Source organism: Vanellus vanellus (assembly GCF_965231255.1).
Source record: "Vanellus vanellus genome assembly, chromosome: 23".
NCBI lineage: Eukaryota > Metazoa > Chordata > Aves > Charadriiformes > Charadriidae > Vanellus > Vanellus vanellus.
The window spans coordinates 5,780,822-5,803,430 of NC_138928.1; the positions used below are offsets into that span (position 1 = coordinate 5,780,822).

At 56.8% G+C, this 22,609-nt stretch overlaps 1 protein-coding gene across 1 annotated transcript in view; it reads right to left on the minus strand.

The window, feature by feature from the left end:
- PLXNA2 (plexin A2) overlaps positions 1–22,609 on the minus strand; it is a gene marked incomplete at its 5' end in the record, with an annotated part of 154,785 nt that overhangs the window by 65,099 nt on the left and 67,077 nt on the right. The window contains one exon of the mRNA XM_082494522.1: positions 4,346–4,446. Within this exon, the coding sequence (XP_082350648.1) occupies positions 4,346–4,446 (101 nt within the window). The remainder of the gene's footprint in view (positions 1–4,345; positions 4,447–22,609) is intronic.

Sequence of the window (22,609 nt, forward strand, 5' to 3'; positions counted from 1 at the left end):
GAGCTTCCCGCGCCGAACTGGCGGGCTCGCACCCTCCCTGCGAGGCCGTTTGCTTTGGATGAAGACAAGCGGAGTTTACACCTTCCCTCTCCTAACCCCCCGCGTGATGCCCAGCAAACAGTCTCGCTGTCCTCCTCACCCTCCCAGGTCTTTTTTCCTTTTTTTTTTTTTTTCATTTGGAGTAAAAGGGAGCTAAATATGAATGCTGCCAAAGGAAGAATTATTGAGGTTTAAGTGAATCTGTAAGATAGCTTTAAAGTGAGCTCTTGACTGGAGCCTTTATCTCATTGACTCGCTGGAATGGCTCTTTTTTATCATACTATTTATGGCAACAGCCCTAACAGAGATAAATAGGTCTGTAGACAATAACACACTTGCAGAGAGCAGCATATGGAAGTCCTGCAGGTTTCAAATCCCACTGGGCTGAAGAGACTCTTTAACAACCTCCTCCGGGCCTCCGCGCGCTCCCAAAGAGCGCTGTCTGTGGAAGAGGAGGAGCAGAAGATCCTTCATCTCACATGGAGAGGAAGAACTTGCACGGGGAGCAAACCCCTGGCCGGGAGGACGTGGCGGAGGCGCTGGGCAGGGACGGGCTGCTCGGCCATCGCGCCGCTGCTCCAGGGTCCCCGGGGTGCGCAGAGCAGCTCTGCCGAAGGACGAGCGCTTTTCCCTTCCTGCTGGTTTTTAGCCCCTTCTCAAACGCCCCGCGCCCAGGACTCCTCGAAGCCCGGTGCCAGCCACGCGCTGCCCACGGCCACCACCTCGTCAAGCACGGCTTTTTGGGGCGGGAGCTCCGGGTCTGCCCCGCTGCCTGCGCCCAGCCCGCGGCCGGCTCCCTCCCGGCTGGGGGTTCATCGCTGGAGCCACCCCGGCCGGCCCGACCCCCGCCCCCAGGGCTCACCGCTTCCATCCTCACAGACAGCTCCGCACGAGCGTCACTCCTACCATTGCCCTCAAACTCCAGGTAGGCACACGTGAGCGCAAACACCCCACTGCGCAACACAGCTGTAAGCCCTGACTCAGTAATGAGTCAGTAATGAGGGTACAGAGGCAGCAATGAGGGACTGGAGCGCGTCCCTTACGGGGAAAGGCTGCGAGCGCTGCGACGCTTTAGCCTGGAGAAGAGAAGGCTGAGGGGAGACCTTGTCATTGCGGACAAGTGTCTAAAGGGTGGGTTGGGGGAGGATGGAGCCAGGCTCTTTTCAGCGGTTCCCAGTGACAGGACGAGGGGCAATGGGCACAAGTTGGAACATAGGAAGTTCCATTCAAATACACGGAAAAACTTTACGGTTCGGGTGACAGAGCACCGGCACAGCTGCCCAGGGAGGGGGTGGCATCCCCTTCTCTGGAGGTTCTCAAGACCCGCCTGGATGCAGTCCTGAGCGATGTGCTCAGGCAATCCTGCTTTGGCAGGGGAGTGGGACTCCCCTGGAGAGATGATCTCCAGAGGTCCCTTCCAACTCTGAAAATTCCGTGATTCTGTGATTCCATAACACATAACGAGCACACAAGGAAAGCTTTATGTAATATTGGATAATGAAAGCTTAGCCCAGGACAACTCGGATCCTTTTACTTTTCCTTTATTATCCCTCTCTGCCTGGCAGCATGGAAGGCAGGACACACTGCCTGACGCAACCTGGGTCGGGGCAGTTGTCCATCCGTCTCTCTCTCATCCGTACCTGTTCAGACATCCAACACACCATTTAAAATTCTGATTTTTTTTCTGGCTCCCTGGTAGCTCAGTACCCGCACGCCCACGCTCTCGGCCGAGCCTCTGCCAATGGCGGCTGTGGGTGCCCGGAGCGGCGCTGCCTGCCGCGCTGGCCTGCCCCGCTCCTCCGCACAGAGATTCCCCGACCTGCCGCGGGGCCTCGCTGCCCCCAGGACACAGACCCCCAGCCCAAGGAGCGAAACCCCACAACAAGCAGCGGGGAGAAGCAACTGGATTTCAATCCCCGACCGAGGCGCAGTGCTGGTGTTTGCCATAGCCGCGCTTGCCCAGGTGGCCGGCCACCCTCTTGCTCTTTCAAGGACGAGAACGTCTCCTCTTCTGCCCCTCACCCTTTTTACCAGCGCTCGGAATCCCCAGCGTGAGCATCGCGCCCTGACCCGCAACCCTTCCACTGAGCAGAGGAGCAGCTGGTCCATCTGGCAGGAGGGACGCGTAGGAATTAGAGGAGAGAGATGACAAATTAAACACCAACACTCCGGCGCTTGGGGCCTCCAAACAAATATGACAGAGGCTTCAGGAACAGCAAGATAAACTCAATTATTTACAGCTTAAGACAAAAGCTAAAAAATGATCGTTGCTCCAAGTGGGCCAGGAAAGGGCAGGCGCTCGGAGGAAGGGTTGAGAAATACCATCAGGGAAGAAACCCTCGTTGGGAATAGGTTAATGCCGAAATGTCATGGCCAAAAGGGCAGAGGAAATGACACGTTTCTCTCCTCTTGACATTGAGGGTTTTCTCTCTGCAAAATGAAGATAACAACCTTTACCTGCTTCCCAGGTGGTTTATGAAGATTCAGCTCATTAGCATTAGGCGAGCACTTGGTGATCTGCTGCAGGGGTCTGAGGAGCAGCACCAAACACCCGCACCCACAGACACTTAACGCAGCCGCCCCCTCCTGCCGCACGGCGCAGCAGCCCCGGGCACTGAAAGGCCGCTGTGCCCCGGTGAGCGGATGCTCTCGTACCCCCACAGCGGGTTCCTGGGAGCACCTGCAGACCTGCAGCTCAGGCCAGATGCTGAGTACAGCACGTCCCCTTTCCTCGCTTCCTTGTCCCCTCCCTATCATAGAATCACAGAATGGTTTGGGTTGGAAGGGACCTTGAAGATCATCCAGTGCCACCCCCTGCCGTGGGCAGGGACACCTCCCCCCAGCCCAGGTTGCTCCCAGCCCCGTCCAACCCGGCCTTGAGCACCTCCAGGGATGGGGCAGCCACAGCTCCTCGGGGCACCCTGTGCCAGGGGTCACCGCCCACACAGCAAAGAATTTCTTCCTATCAAAAGGCTGTGGTGGCTTTTGTCCCCACCGCTGGAAAGGCGCAGGGGACGGCTGCCCCAAGGGAAGAGGTGGAGGGATGGAAATCGCTGCCCTCTGACAGAGACGGGACAGTAAAGTAAAATTTCGGAGACAAGAGCCCATATGGTGGCTTAGCTGTAGTGCTGGATAAGCTTCTCTGAGAGGGAAAAAGCTAAAAAAAAAAAAAAAAAAGAGATGCCCGGGGCACCTGTGCCCCACATTGCTGTGCTGCCGGCGGGGGCTGCTCTGCCACTGCCCCCGGCCCCGGCCCTGGCCCCGGCCCGCCCGCGGGATGCTGAGGGCCAGCGGCTGCAATGGTTCTCCTGCATCTCCCCAAGCGTGGCAACGACCCCCTGCAAACCGAGCAAGCTGCGGGGAGCCGGTTCGCACCCCAAAGCCCACGGGTCCCGAATCCAGGCCGGATTTGCGGAGGAGCTTGCCGTATCCCCGCTCCCCTTCCAGCACCTGCTCCTCAGGCATGTGGCCAAGCTCTGCTCGCCGCTCCCTCAACTCTCTCCCTGCATTTAACGGGGCGGCTCGGCAAGCTGGCACGCGGCCGGAGGGATTTCTATTCCTCTCCTCGAGGCTTTCCCCTCCTCCTCCGATCTGCCTTTGCCTGGTGGTCCCCCTTCCGCCTTAGGAAGTGATGGTTGTTATGGCAGGGGAGAGAAAGGAAGGACACAGACACCTCCTGAATGAAGAGAGTGTTTCCCGGAGCTCCCCTGAAAAAAGAAAGCAACCCCAACCCCAACCCTTCGCCCTTTGTGGCTGTCGGTGTGCGTGGGGGCCGCCAGCTCCCAGCCCCGCGCCGCCGGCTCTGCCCCATGGGGGCGGCGGGAGCGCCGAGCCCCCGACCTGCCACGCAGAATTTAAACCTCTCTCCCCGATACCTTTAGCAGATCTCGGTGCGCTGCTCCGTGCCAGTGCTGTAACCTCTCTGACAGCAAAGTCCCGCTCGTATAATCAACTCTACTCTTGCCTTTAAAAATTTCCCGTTAATTGCGAGGGACTTGCGGCTGGGGCAAGCAGGAGCGTGCAAAACACGAGGCCTTCATCCCCACTGGTTTAAATTCTGCTTTCCATCGTGTCCATGGCACCCTCTCCGTGCGGTGGGGGACCCACGCTCCTACAGCAGGAATTTGTTTTCCTTTACCTCTTCAGAGGAGCTCAGGGATTTGCAATGCGAACACCCAGGGAAGGGAAGAACGGATTTAAGGAACTTCACCCTCACTCGTTTTGGCAAAGACTGCGTGGTGGCTTTGGAAGCCGCTTTTGCCATCACCACCAGCAGCTCAAACGCGGTGGCCGAGGCTGGACTTACGTGTGGTGGAGCGTGCACCAGCCACAGTGGGGGTCTCCCGAGCTCAGGCACTCGCCGCAGGTCGTGTACTGCTCGCAGGACTCCACGGGCACCCGGGACACCTGCAGAGGAAGCAAACACACGGGCTCAGAGCTCCTCACCCCACGGCGGGGGAGTGAAGCGAGAGCAGCTCCGGGTCCTCCTTTGCTGCTTTGCTTCGAGTAACACACCGGCAGTTCACAAACTAATTTGTTTCAACATCCATGCAGGAGTCAGCCAAGAAGAGGACATATTGGGGACCGAGTCATAAAGTCCGTCCATCCCTCGGGCGCAGCCATGCCATGAATCACGGGCGCAGCAGAGCCGCAGCCCACAGCCCGGCCGGACCCCGGCGCCAGCTCGCCCGAAGCCCTCCCGACCCCCCGCCCTGAGGCGAAAACTGCCTCCTCTCCTCCCTGATTCACAGTTCGCTGGGTTACGCTCGCCGCGGGGGAAGCTGCTTCAGGGAGGAAAGCTGGCGGGGAATAAAATTCATTGGGATGTCGCAGGTTGGCAGCTTATTTAGCCTACATGGGTACGTCACTACTTGCTCCCACTTGGCCACCCTGAGCCCCTCCCGCACCAGCGCGGACTCGGTCGCACGAGGCACGTCCCCCCGGGGTGCGCGTCTCTCCCAGGCAGGAGATGCCAGAGCAGAAGAGAGGGAAGCGCCCGCGGGAACACCGACCCGTGTCGCTGCTGCGAACCCCCTCTCGCACTGACCGCCCACCCCAAAGGTCCCCGCGCGATGCCCGGGGGTAGCACGGTCCTGACCCCTTTATCAGCACTGCAAACCCCAAAGGCTCCAAAATGACACCAAGCTTTAACCACGGGTTGTTGCTTGACTCCAATGAAGAAATTCCACTTCATCCTTCCCAACCCGTCCCTTGCCACCGCGGGCGGGCACCGTACGTTTGCGTCGCCTGTCCCGACACCGCAGTGTGGTGCGCCTGCGCTGCCCCTGCCGATGCCAGTCCCTCTCCAACGTATTTACGTTTCCACTAACAAATACTGTAAATAATTATCGCCGTCCCCGGCGCAGCCACCCTGCAGTGCCGGCCGCTGCCCTCGGGCCCCGGGAGCGATGCTGCAACTGGCTGAAAATTAAAACAACTGTCGGCATCGCACTCGCTCTGTCCGTCAAAACAGCGCGCGGCTGGCGGCAGCTGGGGCGCGCGGGGTGAAAGGAGCAGTGTCTCACCAAACAACGGCCACTTTCACGCCAAGTGCTGTTGACACAGTGAGAACCCAGTTCCTCTCTAAACACGACACCAATAGGGCTGCTATTCTTCTTGTTTCCTCAGCCCTACTCAACAGCTTTTCCCAAAACAAAAATTGTGCATGGATGTGCGGGGCTGGGTGTTGGGGTTTTTTTTGTTGGTTTTTTTTTTTTTTTTTTTCCTTTTGATGAGATGAATTCCGTGGGATGGGCACAAGGCTCAGCTTGGGGTATGCTGAGAGCAAAGCGGCCCCGGAGCTGGAATAGCGGGGACCTGGGGGTGCGAGAGGCAGGGCCAGGTACGCCGGGCATGTGTTTAGCAGGTGATGGCTGTAAAGAGCTTCAGAAACAGAGAAGAGAAATGCAGCGTGACGGAATAGCGCAGAGGTGTAAAGAAAGGGCTCGGGTGTCATTCTTGGCTGCCAAAGGCATCCGGGGTGCCCTCCTGGGGTCTCGCCTGTGTCTCGGGTGGCCGCATGTGACACGCTTTTACCCGCTTTGCTTCTTCTCTTGAAGGACCTCAAAGCACTTTACAGCCACCACGGTGGGACAAGGCCACCAGCCTGGCGGCAGGCGCAGCCTCCCCGCGGTGCCCGGCCCAGGACTTGGCCGTGGATGTGCAGCCGCGGCGCTGCGGCCATGCCCGCGCCCTCCCCATCGCTGGCGACGAGCCCAAATTCCCCAGCGCAGACCAGAGATGCAGACGTCGCACTGCTCCTGGATGGGAACGCAGGAGCAAACGTTGTGTTTTCCAAAGCAAACAAGCAGCCCGTGGAGCTGCGGTGGCTCCGGGCAGCCCCCGTGGGAGTCACCAGCCACCCCCGGATGCGGTGAGGGAAGTCACTGGGTTTCTCCGAAAATGTGTTGAGCCGTGTTGGTGGGACGGCTCTCACCCGCCCCGAAGGCCAGGACAGCCCTGAAGGGGCGCTGCCGATCCCCCACCTCCAGCCCACAGCGCGAGGCTCGGCAGCATCCGTCCCTGCGATTTATATGCAGCTCAGGGCGTGTTTCATGTTTGTGAGGAGCTGGGTGCTCTCGTGGTGCTCTATAAATAACGGAGGATTTGAATTACATGAAGAAGCGTTGGTTACAGATGATTTTACATTAGGCATTTGGGCTCTTTTCCTGCTTAGAAGCTGTGGCTTCTGCACACGGTAATACTTCAAAAATCACACAGAAATTTTGGACAACGCCTAGAGTCGCAGGTTTGTGGTCCAAATGGGACCACTGGATCCTTCCTCTGTAGTGCCCACAGACGCAGGGCAGGTAACTTCACCCCTTCGCTTCGCATTGCTCCTATAGCCAAGTAAATGCTTAAATGAAGATGTTCAAAAAGATTATGAACAGAAGGCATTTAAATATTTAAGGCATTTAAATATTTGTGTGCATGAAAAAGGTTGGGGGGGGTTGCAGTACTTGTCCAGCTCTCGCAGTACTAATGCACAATCAACCATCCACAATCCAAATACTAAAATTATTCCAATGCTCTAAAGAATATATTTCATTTTAATGGAAAAACAAGAGAAATGCCTTTAAGAATAGTATACATCCATGTGCTATCCCATACCAATCATGAACACAGAAAACTGAAAGCTCTGTTTCCTTCAGAGACAGTACAGAAGCAAAGCTCGGATATCCTTACTCTTCCTGACGGCAAGCTGGAAGCACTCTCTTGGCTTTAGGGATTTTTAAATTGTTCTCTGCCAGCCCAGTTGCCATTATGAGACCAAAGCATTTGCGTGTACGAACTGCTGCGCTGGGGAGAGGAGAGAAGACAAGGAGCACCGATGCCTGCAGGTGGAAGGAAGACCAACACGGATCAGGGTGGGGGACAGTCCAAGAACCTCCCCCGGTTCAGCCACGGACTGCCATCAAGGGGAAGAAAAAAGAGAGGGTGGAGGCAAAGCAGCAGCCGGATAGGAAGGAAACAGCAAGAAAATGAGACAAAAAAAGCACCGAAAAGAAAACCAGAGGGGAAGATAAAAGAGAAGGCAGCAGAGGGGCTGCTGACAGTCCCCGGTAGGGCAGAGGCCACGGCTGTCACAAGCGCAGCCGCCCGCGTCCCCGGCCGTCGAGCATCACGGCAGCACGCCCACCTTCCTGATGATGGGAGCGGGTCCTGCTCGGCCTGGAAGGAGGCGTCCGGCGAGACACGCTCGCACGTCCCTGTCCGCATCCCCTCCCGCCGCCCGCGCCGCAGCGCCGCAGCAAAGGGGCAATGAGGCTTCAGAGGAACCGTCTCGGCAGATTTTACGGCCACAGGCGGCTCAGGCGAGGAATGAAATGGTCCTATCAGTAACCAAACACAGCAGAACCGACGAAGTCTGGAGCGGTTTGCTGCCCGCAGCCGCGAGGCAAGGCGGCGGAGGGGGCAGCGAGGGAGAAAGGAGAGATCCCGCCTGGAGCTGGGCAGTGCCACGGCTTCCCGAAGGCCGAGAGCAGGAGGGGAGCGGGGGCAGCCCTCAGGCTCAGTAACCCCAAAGCGCGGCCGCCGCTGGGTCCCGCCTGCCCGGCCCCGCTCCGATGGCCACAGGCACTCGCAGCATCCGCATGCCGGCATCCCCGTCCCGGCGGGCACCAGCACCCGGCGGGCACCAGCACCCGGCAGCTCTGTGCAACCAGCGCGACTCCCATCTGGCACAGCCCGGGCTCTCTGCTCTCTCGTCCCTGCCAGCCCCGGGGCAGCTCTGTGCGCAGCAGAACGGTTTATTTGGAAAGGGCTTTGGTTTTCAGTATTTAGGTCTTAAATGCAAATACTTCTCTTTGTTTACGTGAGAGAAGACAGGTCGGAGGACCGCTCCTGGCACTCGGCGCAAACATCTGAGAAGGTCTATCCGCACTTCAGGGGTGCGTTCCCCACCCCAGACCGAGCCCCGAGAAAGCTGTTGATCTTAAAACAGAATCAGAAAATCAGAAACCTGATGATCTTATCGGCAGAGCAGGAGCACGAGGTGTTGCGGCACCCGGCGAGCAGAGCTCCCGCTCAGCGCCCCTCCCGCAGCGCTCGCGGCGAAGCTTCAGCCTGGGAAAGCGGGTGCCGGTTTTGGATGCCTTGAGATTTCTGCTCCGGCTACCAGAAGCAGGAGGCAGGAGGTCCTGAAGCCAAGCAGAGGCACGCAGGAATTTTCCAAATGTGCCTTCAAATCCTGCCGCTCCTCTCCTGCGCGGTGGACCGCTGCAGAGCCCCGAGACACCCGCGAGGCCATACCCCGCCGAAGCAGCAGCACGTCATTTCGGGGATAAGAAAAGGTGGTGGGCGCTCCGCATCAGTGCGGTCACAGCGACGGCGAAGCGATAAAGCAGTTCAGCAGAGCTGAGGAGCATCTGCGTGAAGGCCAACAGCCAAGAAACCAACACTCTCGGGGAATCTCCCTCCCGCCCAGGGCAGAGCGCTCCTCCCTCCAGCCCCATTGCTACCTCTCTTCCTTCTCTCCGTGCCAAAACCCTGTTGTTGAGTTTTTCAGTTCCCTATTTATGAACCTGCTTCTCAATAATCAAATGATAGCCTCATTACTGCTTTCCTTGACTGCCTGACCCATAACGTCAGAAAAAAAAAAAAAAAACAAAAGAAAAAAAAAAATCAATACAGACTCTCCAAAACACGTGAACTCAAACTCTGCCAGTCCCCAGAGAAAATAAAGTGTGAGAATTCAGTTCCAAATAAATATATACATAAAATAAACAAACAAAGCAAAGTTTCCACAGCTTATGCCTGCTACCAGCACGGGGCTCTGACCCCCCGGGCTGCAGAGCCCCCGGGGCGGCCCACGGCCACAGCACGCTGCCTGCAGCCCCCTCGGCGGGCCGGAGTTCAAACAGAAAATCTATTTTTAATGACTTTGGGGAGTGTAGTAGAGATGCCAACTAGTTCAATGTAATTAAAGCTATCTATCACTCAGTGAGCAGGAGCCCAAAGTTGATGAACTTTCCAATGAGATTTTATTCTTCCCTTCATTCATGAAAAAACGCCACTTTGTGCTGCTGCGGGAGACACGAGACAGTGTGGGAAGGAGCAAAGAGGGCTCATCAGCCCCAGCCGTTAACGTGTCAGGGTGACAGAGCTGGGGAAAATAAAGTCAAACTTTCTCAGAGGCTTGTAAAAAGTTTGACAGACTACTCTTGCCACTGTTTCTCCTCCCCGTGTCTTCATGCAGAACTGTTCAAATCTGGAGTCCTCCTGTGACATCGTTTCTGCCAAGGGAAAACCAGCGCGTGGGGCTGTGGAGGGCTTGTTGCTGTGGGTCCAATCCGCCCCACACTGTATGAGAAGTCCCACCTGGGAATGACTTATTCTCGACTCGAGCAGAGCCGGGGGAGATCTCGGACACGCTACGGCCGATGCCGGCGGCGAGCACGGAGGAGCCGGCAGCGAGGGGGATGCAGCCGGCGCATGGCGTGGGGCAGCAGCCAGGACACGGGGAAGAAGGCAAAGGGGAAGTGTTTTAACTGAAAAGCACTGAGGAGTGTCCCCGAAGTGCTGCCGAGCCCTCGAAGGCAGGACTACCTGCTCCAGTCATTAATCTCTGTAACAGATGAAGGTACGCACCCAGGCAAGGAGCGGATGAGGGGGAGTTCTCCTGACAGGTACGGCAGCTACTGGAGGACCCAGCTCTCCTCTCCCACACCGCTCGGCAGAGAAAGGATTATCAGAGCTACCGAAGGGCTGTCAGAACCAAATCAACGCCTGTAACTTTTGGCAGAAAAGCAGCGAGTGGGAGAGGACACAGAGACAATGTTTCCATGACTACAAAGGGATTATTTAATTACAGCGCTGCAGATGCATACAGAGAAAGTCCCTTAAACTCTGATCCAAGCAACCTTTTCAAAGAGTTTGGCTTTGCTGCTGTAAGAACCTCATTAGCATCTTACGAGGACAAGCTGTGTTTGAGCACAGGAGACCGGATAGCTTTCTTAGCCAGTAATGAGCCCTCTCCAAGCGTACCTGCGTCCCTGGCTCCCGCTGCCCCCGTGTACAGCGCCAGGCTCCTGGGGAGGTGATGGGAGCACGGGCAGCCTCCTCTGGGAAGCAAGAGACAACGAAAAACCAGCAAATGCCCCAGTGTAAAGCTTAATCAAGCTGCAAAATCATCCTCAAGCCAGAGTTTCCTCCGTCCAACCCAGCAGCAGGCGGCAGGACGCGGGCTCGGAGCAGACTTGTGTTCTGGCACACGGGTTGCTCCAGACTAGCGCTTTCCCGTGGTTTACCACGACTCGAGTTAATCACTGCATCAGTATGAAACAGCTGAGCGAGATTTGTTGGAATAACAAAGCGCCAGGCAGAGATGCCATCCCCGCTCCCAGGAGCAGCTCAGCCTCATGTAAATCCAGAGGAGGAGAAATGGGTTTTCATCCTGAACACGGGCCGCCCGCGACCATTCACCATTCACCGGTCCGTTCAGCCTGGCAGCTCCTCCTCTGCCCTCGGCAGGCGCCGCCGCCGCTCCCTCACCGCAGAGCGGACTCGTGCAGGAGGCGGCCCGGGGGCAGCGCACCACCTCAGGCCCCAGCTGTGCATCGCAGCGCGGCCCTCCGGGGTGCGCACAGCCTTCGGGATCCGGCGCTGCCGCTGACGTGCCCACCCCGTGCTCAGGGTTAGCCCCTGGCACGCCGGCTCCAGCGGATGGGCGACAGCCCCCGCTCCAGAGGGGCTCGGCAGCGTCGGCTTTGCACGGACCATCTGCATGTGGGAAGCGAGGGGAGGGGACGCACGGCCGCCTCCATCAGCCACGCGTGTCCACGGCTACGGAGAGCGGCCAGCAGGAAAACCTCGTGCACGTACGAGACCAGGAACCGATCCTTTCACCTCCAGTGTAGAAATAAAACCACTGGCTGATGTATTTATGCAGGCTTCTGGAATCAGCAAGCGCAGCAAAATTTATGGCCTGAACGAGGTCCAGGCTGACCACAGAGGCGCAGCCGCACGCTGGCTCCTGCCCCGCACGGTGCCGGCCGGGCAGCCCGGTGGCCCCGCCGGCAGCGTGCACCGCAGCTGGGGACTACGGCATCCTCAGCAGGGTCTCTCTCTCATTTGGGACACTAAACTGCTCTGTTCTCCCACAGAACCGACCCACAGAAACTCCACCTGACAAGAAAGGCGGGTAGCGTGATGAATGTGTAGACACACCAGTAACGAGGAATGAGATGCTAAAGGTCTCCACCACGGAAATGAGGTTATGCCGCAATACATCCACACCTTTCCTCCCCGGGAAAACCACCACGCCTCAGGGGAGCTGCATGTTTGTTCTTGACGGCAAAAATAAGTTCAGAAGAGTTTCTGGAAACCAGGCTCTTTCCAGGCGTTCTGCACAGCACTGCCACCGAGCAGGAGATCCTCCACAGCCGCTCCGTGGGGGTGACACAGCCTCCACGCTGCCCCCGGGACGTCCCTCTGGGCTGCTCTGGATTTCAGGATGAGGAGATGATGTGCCCGGAGTGGCCGCGTGGCACACGCGAGCGGTCCCTGCTGGGGACATCACTGCTGCCATCACAAGTGGCTTCTTGAAGCGCTGGCACCGTCTTCTGAGGAGTGGCGCGCTGCTCGGCGAGACCACCCTGCCACGGCCACCCCGCCAATGAGCAGCGTCCTGTGCAGCACTGATTAGTCCAGGCCTCGGGGGAACTCATTAATAAGGATAAAAGGGGAGCAGCTTTCCAAAATTTCCGGGCTCAGGTGGGGATGAATCCAACACAGCAAACTTTCATCTCGCATCAGTGCACAGCCTCTGCGGCAGCGCTTTGCCCTGCTGCCACGCTACTCACAGCACACTCCCTGCAGCCAGTTAAAAGTTTTAACAGAAGCTGAGAAAATTAATTAAGGTGAATAATTATAAAGTGCGCGCGTCTTTCCCTCTCTATTTTGCAAGGAAACGGCAAAAATAGAATTCTGAATAATTTTGGAGCTATAACCAATGTAATTAGGTGTTCAACGAACACTTACAATTGGGCTGCGCTTATTAAAATTACTGTTTTAGTCAGAACATTGCCAGAGAGTCATTAACAGCACAATGGTTCGATTCCCCGGGATTCCAATTAGACTTGGACGCCTGGCAGCGCCGGGGATGCCCGGCTCCGACGCCCGCGCGGCACTACAGGTGATGCCCGGCAGCGCCGCGGGGACCCCGCCACGGCTGCGCGGCCCGGGGCTGCGGGGACCCGGCCGGGAGGAGAGCCAGGACAGGGGACAGAGCCCCCGGCATCAGGCGGTGGGAAGAAGCTGCTCCGCCACAGGGGACGCCCCCGTCACCGCTCTGAGTCGGTGATTATTTTCGCCTGCAGCCACCGCAGGCAGGGGCACGTCAGGCTGTTGCCTCCTCGGAGACGGGATCTCACTTCACTTTACAGAAATCCCTTTATTTCTTCCGTGCAATGCTCTGCAGGGCTTTAGGTGGAAAAAGGCCAGGTTTGTGTTGACACTGTCCCAGCGCGGATAGTAAACAGCCACACCGTCCGTAGGGCTGTCCCGGTACGGTCAGGAGATGCTCAGCTGGGAAGATTCACAACATGAGCTCCAGCAGGACAAACCTCCCCTCCTGCCGTCCCTCCGGCCCCGTCTCCCGCGGGCTCTTCGCTCCCCGGGCCGCGGCGCCGGTACCGCACTGCGCCGGCAGGTACCAGCCGCAGCGGTGCGCCTTCCTCCACCTTGAAATCGAAGGCTGCGCTGCTCAGAGTTTGCACCGGCACAGATGTTCTGGGGGTTAACATTTCAGCGTACATCCCCGCAGCACCGCGGCAACAACTGGAAGCGGGGATGCCTTAGAGGGAACCGTAACGCCGGTTTGGAAATGATGGAGGCTTCAAAGTAGGTGTCAATGCACTCTCTGTGTCAGAGAAGGGAGCTCCGTGCTCCGAAACGCAGACATCCAGATCTGTTATGAAAGACCTAAATCTCGGTGGTGTGTATCACAGGAAAGCTCAGTGCCTGCTGCTTGCAATTGCCTTCAGCCGTCTGTTTTTCCTCTCGCCCCATAAAAACCACACGCCAGACAGCGGAGGCCCCTTCCCCCAAGCTGCTAGCCTGGAACTCATGAATTCAGTTAAGTTGTTAAAAAGGATTGTGGCAGGCTAAGATAAAACAGAGGAGTTTAAAATGACAAACAGACTCCTAAATGGGATTAGAGTCTTAATGAAAACAGTAATGAATGAATGAGGCAACCAAATATTACCCATTAATATTAGACAGATAGATTAGATCCCTAGGCGCTGCATTTAAAACCGACATGAAATTACTTCAATTACTCTGCATTGATAAATAACAAGGCCGTATTTACCGTTAAAACACATATCCTCCACCCTCCCCCATGCTGGCTTTGGCTGCTGCTTCCCAGGAGGGAGAGCAGAGCATCCAGAGGCTGAAAAGACGCCCCAGGCTGGAAGCTTCCTCCCTCCGCTGCCCTTCGTTCTGCGGGAGAGCCGGGCTGGCCAGCACCCGCCGCGCACGTATTCCAGGGCACCTGCTGCAGAGGACCCGTCCTATTAGTCTCAATCACTACCATCAACGCCGCTATTTCGGCCCCTGCGTTTCCGTGCAAGAGCCAACGCAATCACCGCCGATTCACTTAAAACCTGATGCTCGCAGCATCCTTCCGTCTCAGAAATTCACTCTGCCTTCACCTCCTGGAGGACACAGCTGCTCAGCGTCCTCCTTTCCGCATGGGGAAGGCAAGATTAACCTGATCAGAGGCCCCTTCTAATGAAGAGATCATAGACGGATAATTCCTTGGTGCTTGGTGGCATTTACATGCCAACGACAAAGGCACTCTGGTAAAGGTAATGTCAACAAGAGCCCCTCATCCTTGCATCCCAGCCTCCGGCCCGACCATCTGTTCTCGGGGTTCAGGAAAGCCCTGGAGAGCAGGTTGCTGCTCGGAAAGCTGCAAAACATCCTCTGCAGCTCTGCCGCCTTGCCTGGCCGACCTTCCCGCCCGGATGGAGTCTACTCTACGCGGCCAGGGACGCTTCTCGGGAGCTGCAGTGCTCCGGGCTGGATGGGCAGCCCGGCTGAGGGGGTAAACAGAGCGCGACTGTAAGCGCACCCATGTTGGTGTGTCAAATCACTGATGCTTTGCTGCTACGGGATCTTAAATATCTTTGCAAAAAAACCAAAAAAAAACAAAAAAAACCCCAACCCATTCAGCCTCATAATCAGTAAACAAGAAAGACATCAAGTATCTCATTTCAGAGGGACACGAAGAGCAGTCTGCCGAGCGGGGCGCCAGCAGCACAGCCAGCCGCAGGACCCCAGCCCAAACCAGCAGTCACCAGATACACGTCATCTCGTGTTTTCTTAGTGAGAGGAGTGGAATAACCCCCCCTGCTTCCCCTCAGCTGGGATGCAGCCCCTCGGGGAAAGGCTGCCCGGCGGTTACTCCGGCTGAAGTACTGCTGAGCTTGGAGGATTCATTAAGTGTGGGAATGGGGGGCAGGAGGGCTGAGGGGGCTGTGTGTACCATGCAGATATAAATTATCTTTCCAGGAAGGCAACAAAACCCAGTCTTTGTGCTTTCCCACCCTGAAACAAGTGGTAAAGCCGGAAAGTGAAGAGGGAGGAATGCGCAGAGCTCTTCCCACAGCTCAGGGGACGGATGACCTTTCCAATACTATACCTGTATAAATCTTATTTAATGAAATAATAAAAAAAAGAATAAATGAAGGTTAAATCATTCCCTGCAGCAGATTTACATTGAAAACAAAGTCTGTTCAGACAGCGGTTGGTTTACACAACAGGCCTTTAACATTCCTTTCCTAACTACTAGGGTGACTCCTGACCAGCTAACCACAAAAAGAGCCACAGGAGCCCTCGAAGCCAAAGGCAACGTGCCAAGACGGAGGCAAAAGAAACAGCGCTAGTCCGGGGTTTGCTTTAAACACACAATTAGGGGTTTCGGTGGGTCACAAGTCACAACATGGTGGTTTTCACCCATCAAACCTTCCCCACAACATTCCCATCCTTCGGGACATGACTTCATTTTCAGTGCCACCACCAAGTCAGCGCTTTAAACCCCCAATTCCCCTCCCTTTGCTCACCGCAGAGCAAACACCGCCGCCTGCGGCTTGGAAGGGCCCCTGGGAAACTGGGAAAACTAACCGAGGGCCTCCCGTTACCTGAAATAAAAGGTGGAACAGTTTTTGTAGCCAGAGAAGGTTGGGCAAAGAGTTTAGCTTTCATCTTTACCTGCTTTTCCTTGGGCCGCTGTTTCGCGGCATGAGAGAAGCGGAATCAAAGAGCAGCTCTGGGGCTACGGCTCTGCTTTGACGAAAGGCAGAGGTGATAGAAGCTCAGAGCTTATACATAAACTTCAGAATTGCTGCATTAATGCCCCCGGCGCTGCAACGCTAAGTCACTCCTCCCGAGAAGCCATATCAGCTCCTGCTGTAAACAGTTACTTTGACATCAGCTTCTCACTGTCCGGATACAGCACTCAAAACGGTGGCATTTTGGGCAAATAATGCCATGAAACTATTTCTGCTCCATCAGAGCCTGAGGAACTTCTGCATATATTTCCATAAATATCACTGCCGTCAGTACAGCAAGAGACCCGACAGGCTGCGAGGGGCATCCTGCAGACTGCTGCTGAGTCCACCTACAGATCTGCTCCAGGAAAAGCCATGGGTCGAGCGGACTTTGCAATCACAAAACAAACCGACTCGCGGGAAAATCGGTCGCCCTCAGTTTCCAGCGAGGCTGGAAACGAGGGGGAAGGTCCTCCCAGCTATCGAAACGTGCAACTCGTTGTCTCAGGAGGCTGAAAGCAGATGATGGCATTGATCAGACTTGCGGAAGATCAGTTCACTAAGGGCCAACTTGGGAATGCCAAAAATCTGTGAGGATGCACCAGGAGAAGGACTGGTGGGAATACGACCTGCCTGCCGTCTTCTGCCAGGGCACGGGGCACCACCCGGGGGTTCTTGCTGCCGTATGAGAGAGATGAGCCTACCAGGCAAAACAATTTCTAGGCAAAATTTAGTCCCTGGCATTATGTTTTTCAGCTGCAATGCCCCCCCTCCCCGGAGGCGGATCCCCACCTGTGTGCAGGGCAGCGGAGGTGGAAGGGGATCTCACCTCCCCGCAGCTGCCGTCCCGTTGGACGCCCGCACCGGCGCAGCTGCGCCGAGGGCATTTCTCCGCGGGGTATCTGGCAAGGGACGGGGGTAATAGGCCCGCTCCATGTGTGACCTCTCTTCCCTCTCTCTGAGAGCTTCTAATTACCAAGCTAACAAAAGAGGGGCAGCCGGCAGCGTCAGCCAGACCCCACCGCCCGCGCCTGCCCTTGCTGGTCCGATCGATGGCAGCCCGCCGGCAAAGGCAAGGGCTTCATCCCTGGGTAGAGGCTGAGGTCTCCGGGAGAGGCAGCTTCTCCCATCCCACCCGCACACGGAGCGAGGTAATCAAGGCCAAAGCCTCCCTGGGAAAAACGGGAGCATCAGCAGGTCCCTTCTTCCAAAAAAAAAAAAAAGAGACCAGCTTAGGGGGGGCATGAATAAATAATGCTGCTAATGAAAAGCTGCCTGCGCAGCCCCGGCGCGGTGGAGGAAGCAGAGCGATGACTCTATTTCTGATGCACCGGCAGCCCGGCAATTGGCAAATGAACCTCTGCAGTTATCTGTTTCCCCTCTTTATTCTTTTCTCATAAAACTGGCAGGAACAGGGGTAGGGAAGAGATGCTGGCGGCAGCTGTGTTCAGTATGAAAAATGAGCAGCATATGTATGGGAGGCAGCTGGAGCCCAGCGCGGCTGCAGAGCGAGGGACCCCACGGCTCCCTCCCGCCACTCTGGTTATTTCCCTCTCTCCGGTGGGGCCCCGTGCTTAACCCTTGCCTTGCTCCGTCGTGGCACGTACCGTGATGGAGCGAATCAGCCAAACCCCCGGGGACCCCGGGGCTGCACCTGACGGTCACTGACACCCGGTGCCCCCCAACGGCAGCGCGTTCCCTGCGTTGCCGGCGTGCCCGGGAGCTTTACGAGAAGTCGTAGCCCTGCTGGAATGGGCCTTCAACACAACACAAAATAGCAGACCACAGCTGCTCCCAGAAGCAGATGAAACATTACCCTCAGTTTACAGAAGAGGGACCAGCGCTGGCGAGAGCAGCGGAACGGGGCACAGCACGAGGGCTGCAGCCCGTCCCGGGCTGCCTCGACAAACCGCTGCTGCTCTTCCTCCAGAGCCCGCGCGGCTGAAGGGCTCTGCGCGGCGCTTGCTCGGGGCACGCAGGCGACGTCCGCAGCAACTTGCCCCAAAACGCTTGGGGCACAGCCTGTGTCGGGGGGGGGCAGTGTCCCCATGCCACCCCTCTCCCACCCGCCACGGAGGCAGAGCCGGAGCTCCCTCTGCCATACGGCTTCTCCCCAGCCCTGCCCGTACTGCATCCCCCCGTCAAGAGCCTGGCCCCTTGCCACCCCTGGCACGCACGGGGACACGGAGGCCACATTTTGTTTACCCTCCTCGCTCAGGAGAAAGCCCCGGGCTGCACGGGAGGAGGTGTCTCGCCACCCACCTTGAAAGGGACCCCACGTGGCCAACTGGCCGCGGCACAGCAGGGTGGGCAACCCCGCATCTGCCCGCTCCGAACAGACTCGCAGGCTGTGCTCCGCGACAATGCGGGCTTTGTTCCCGGCTCTGGCACGTCCGAGGGTGTCAGTGACACTGAAAAGCTTTGACTGGCCCTTTCTGTTTGTTTTCTTGGCACACGCAAGTATCATTTAAATAGCCCAACCTCGGCTCTGCCCTGCACCTCGCGTGTGACCGACGTTATTATTCAACAGCAGCTTTGCCCAGAGAATGGGCTGAGCAGAAGACGACGGCTTCCAGCCCCTCCGGCTCCTACGACGCCCGCTTACCTCTCCGCCTGCTTTCCCGGGAGAGCATCACGCGTCCCAGGCCGGGCGAGCGGGAGCCTGGCCGGGAGGGCTGCGGGGCTCATCCCTCGGACACCCACGTCCCACGGGATGTTGGCTTTCCAAGGGGACGGTGAGCTCTGGGGCAGTCTCGGGGCCGGGGGCATTCAGTGCACCCCAGACCCTGCTCGGCTCTTCTCCGTAGCCGGTCATGGGGGATGGCTGCACGCTGCGACGCGGGCAGCCCTCACTTCCCCGTTTTGTGAACCGTTTCAGGGTCCTTCAAATTGTTTAAATGCTGCAGAAACCAAGGAGGAAAGTCAGAGGCATGACCGGTTTGCGTAATTTTATAGAGCCTTGAAAATCCAAAGCATCTGAATGCCCTAAGTAGCTTTAAAGGTCACAGAGTCGTATCATTACTGTTTTCACAGCCTGACCGCAGTCCTACTCCTCGTTTGCTCCAGGAACGCTGCCGTAGTCTCCACGGCTTTTTGGTGAGTATTGCTCTCTAACTACATTACGCTGTCCTTGCCAGTCAATTTTCTGCTACTCCATCACTTTCCCATTTGTATATCATTACATAGGGCTGTCAAAAATATAATTTAGGAACCTGACCACCAGTGTGAGAAATGAACCCTCCTAAGTATAGCCCAAACTCTCTAATTCTGAAAGAAAATGAGCTATAAGGCCTTTACCCCAAAGGCGAAAACCACTGTCCCACGGCGCTTGTAGCACGCCGGCCCCGTTATCGCGCCCAGGCACGCCGCCGGGGGGGATGATTACCAAAAATAACATCTCAGGAGACAACACGGCAAAGTGTCGGGGGCCATATCAATATGGAGGAAAACAAAGAGCTGTCGAAACACGCCGTCTGCTCACTCCAGGCAGACGGCATCACGTTTGCTGCCACCACGAGCCAGGAGTGTGCCCGCACGGCCGGACCCCTGCAGCCCCTGCACAGCCTCCACCCAGACCACTGCGGGACCAGGATGGGCTGGAGTTGGAGATATTGTTTGCAGTGAAGCCTCGAGACAACACACGTGGATTATCTCCATTTACTACTCTGAACGAGGCATTTTCCTTTTCCCGTAGGGATGCACATGAAGAAAGCGCCAGCCGCCCTCTGGGGCGGACCCTGCCCAGGCGCCGTTGCTGGTAACCTTGGGTGGCTGGCTCTACGATAAGGCGCCCGACTCGCTCGCTCAAGGCCAGCGAGGAGCCCTGAAGGAACAGTTTAGACTGGAAGAGCGAATTTATACAAACAAGAATGTCACCACTCCTCTGTCTTGATTCCCAGGCTGTGAAACAGTGGCCGCCGGACCGCTCTGCCTCGCCGGGCGGCTGGGATGGAGGAGATGTGCTGCAGCAGTGTGGGAGGGAGCCACGCCGGCGGGGAAAGGGCACAAGACTCGACGGATGCACCTCTGTCCATACACACACCTTGCAAAGGACAGGGGCGTCATAGCACAGGTTGGGTGAGTGCACAGAGGAAACCCCACGAGGTGAGGAGGAGGAGATGGGGTCGACCTGAACCTTGCTCCGTGCCATGGAGCGAGGTTCAGGTCAACCCCATCTCTCCTGTAAAAGTCCAACCCTTGGGTTCGAGTCCTGCAGAAAAGCCTCACGCAGCACCGGGCACGGTCTCCAGCTCCTCGGAGCACTCGGCTCTGGGGGCAGAGAGGCAGCCTGGAACACCAGCCCTGCGCGGGCTGCAGCGCTGCTCGGCCTCGGAGCCAGCAGTCCGGCCCGGATCCTGCGCCTCCCTCTCCGAACACACACACTCTCTCTCTCTTCTGGCAGAGCGGCACATGCCATTAATTAGCTGTTTCATCACAGGCCAGCATTAACGCTCGAGCTCTCCAAGATGCAGATCAAACCGCTGTGTCCTCGCCGAAGGACACCCGTTACGTGGGAGTAACGTCTCCCTTTGCAACAAGTTACAAGAAAATTTGTCATTATTATCCTGCACTGACTGTTGTATAGCGCTCATCTTTTCCTCCTGCAACAGAAGGTGTCGCCAAGGCCCTTACAGTCCATCACAAACAGTAAGAGAGTCGGCATCGCTGCAGCTCCCATTCTTTGGAGGCTTTTCCACCATCACCGAGTCTCTCCCCTTCCCTCGACTCCAAACACCCTCCGGCTGTAGGGGAAAGCTGCCGACGCGGGACAGAGCCAGGCTGGCGCATCCCACCCGTATCGAGCAAACAGCGCGCCTGCGAGCGCTGCGCACGTCCCCGAGGTGCGCAGCCAAAGACACGTCACCGAGCGGGGAGGTCACCACAGGCAGCTATCGCCCTCCCACCCTTCCCGGCACTGGCAGCTTCGGATGCCCCAAAACCCGCGTGGGTCAGAGCCTGAGTCTCCGCCGTGCCCCGGGGGCTGAAGAGACGAGACGTCGGCACCGTCAGCGCGGCAGCACAACTCCACGCCGGGCGTTTCCCGCGAAACCCCAGAGCTGGTCGCGTTGGGAGCTGCAGCAAGGGGACAGTCGCGGTGGCTCTCACTGATGGCCACGGCCGCTCTAATCTCTTCCAGTACCCTCGGAGGCCGTGGGACCAATTTGCTGCTGGTGTAATGTTTTAATTTTATTTCAACAGATTTATACCGAGACTAAATTTGGCCCTGCGAATTTTACTCCCAAGCCTAGTAATCAGGAGTGGAAATAAATTGCTGTTGGCCGCTCTGATGTTGCCATCTTTTGCGCATATCGAAATGACAAAGACATCAGGCCCTCAAAGTCCGATTGAAGAATAATTGGAAATCCAAAGTGGCACTAAATGTTATTTTCTAAATAAAATGCATTCAATTACAGAACACGAGGCTGTGAAGCATTAAAACAGATTAGTTAGAGTCGGGGAAAAAAAGCATTCAACCCTTCAGAGACTTCATTATATGCACAGGACGCCCTCTATTCTTTGGGACAGGCAGGAGAGAAAGCGAATGCAAACCAAGGCAGATATTGCCAGCGGCCCGCGCCGCCCCAGGGGGGCTGGATGCTTCTGCACTACGGGACTCTCATCTCGGCTGCTGCACATAGTCCCTGCTGAGGGCTGCGCGTTTCCACCAGCCCCTTTTGTCACAGGAGCAAACTTCCCAGGATGTTTTCAAACACAGAAAGTTTGTTTCCTTAAAGCAGGCGCCCGTTTACCAAACGCTGGTGGCCCAACATACTCCCCAGCGCCGGCAGCCTGCGCACGGCCCGGGACGCCCACGGCAATCCCCTTGGAGGGGCCGGGACGTCCCCGGCGCTGGGCACCGTCCCCCAGCCCTGCCGGCTTGGCCACGGCTTCGCTGGCAGCAGCGAAAGGCGACAGACGCTTGGAGGGAGCACAGCAAACTCTGAGCGAGGTCTACACCAGTTAGACACGGAGGGGAAAATATTGATATCAGCATCCAGCTCCCCTGGGTCTGTATGTACAGGGGAAGGCGGGTGAGAGAAAATAGATGAAACCCGACAAAGCAGAGAACAGAACAATAACCACCCCTGCCTCGGCGTGCGCAGCGAGACGCCGGAGCGGGAAGAGGAGGCACGGTACACGGGTGGGCTGGACCAGGAGGGAGGAGAGAGGTGTGCAGGTATGGGGGTGGCAGACCCCTGGATGTCGGGGTCTCCAAATCGCCCCCGTAGGCGATGGGGCACACACCCGCCCCGAGCCGAAAGCCGGAGTCGGCGGTGCGAGGTGTCTGCCACGTCTGCGTATTAATAAGAGCAATAATGCAGCAGATGCGCTCAAAACTTCAGCAAACACCGTAACGGCCATCAAGCGAAGGAGGACAAAGACAACCGTATTTCACGCAGCAGGAGCCGGTATAAACCCGTGCTCAGAGCGACAAAGTCGCAGCCAAACAAACATGACCCCAAGTGGGATCTATGGCTCTGGCAGGCACATTCTCAGCCTACACAAACAGCGAAAGATGAGATGCATTTATCTCAGATACTTCGTTTCAACAGCTTTCCTTAACAGCTCTACCCCCTTGAATTAATACACATTGCCAAGCGAGCTGCAGCGCGGGCGCGCAGTGGGGGAGGTATAATTATTTACATGTCTGATCGCCGTTTCCAGAGAAGGATTAAAGACCAGGTGAGATTTCTCGGCACACTAGTTTTCTTTCTTTTTTTTTTTTTTTTTAAGAGAAGATAATTGTCACTTGAAATCATTCAGGTGCAGATGCAACAAATTGCTGACCTGCGGCT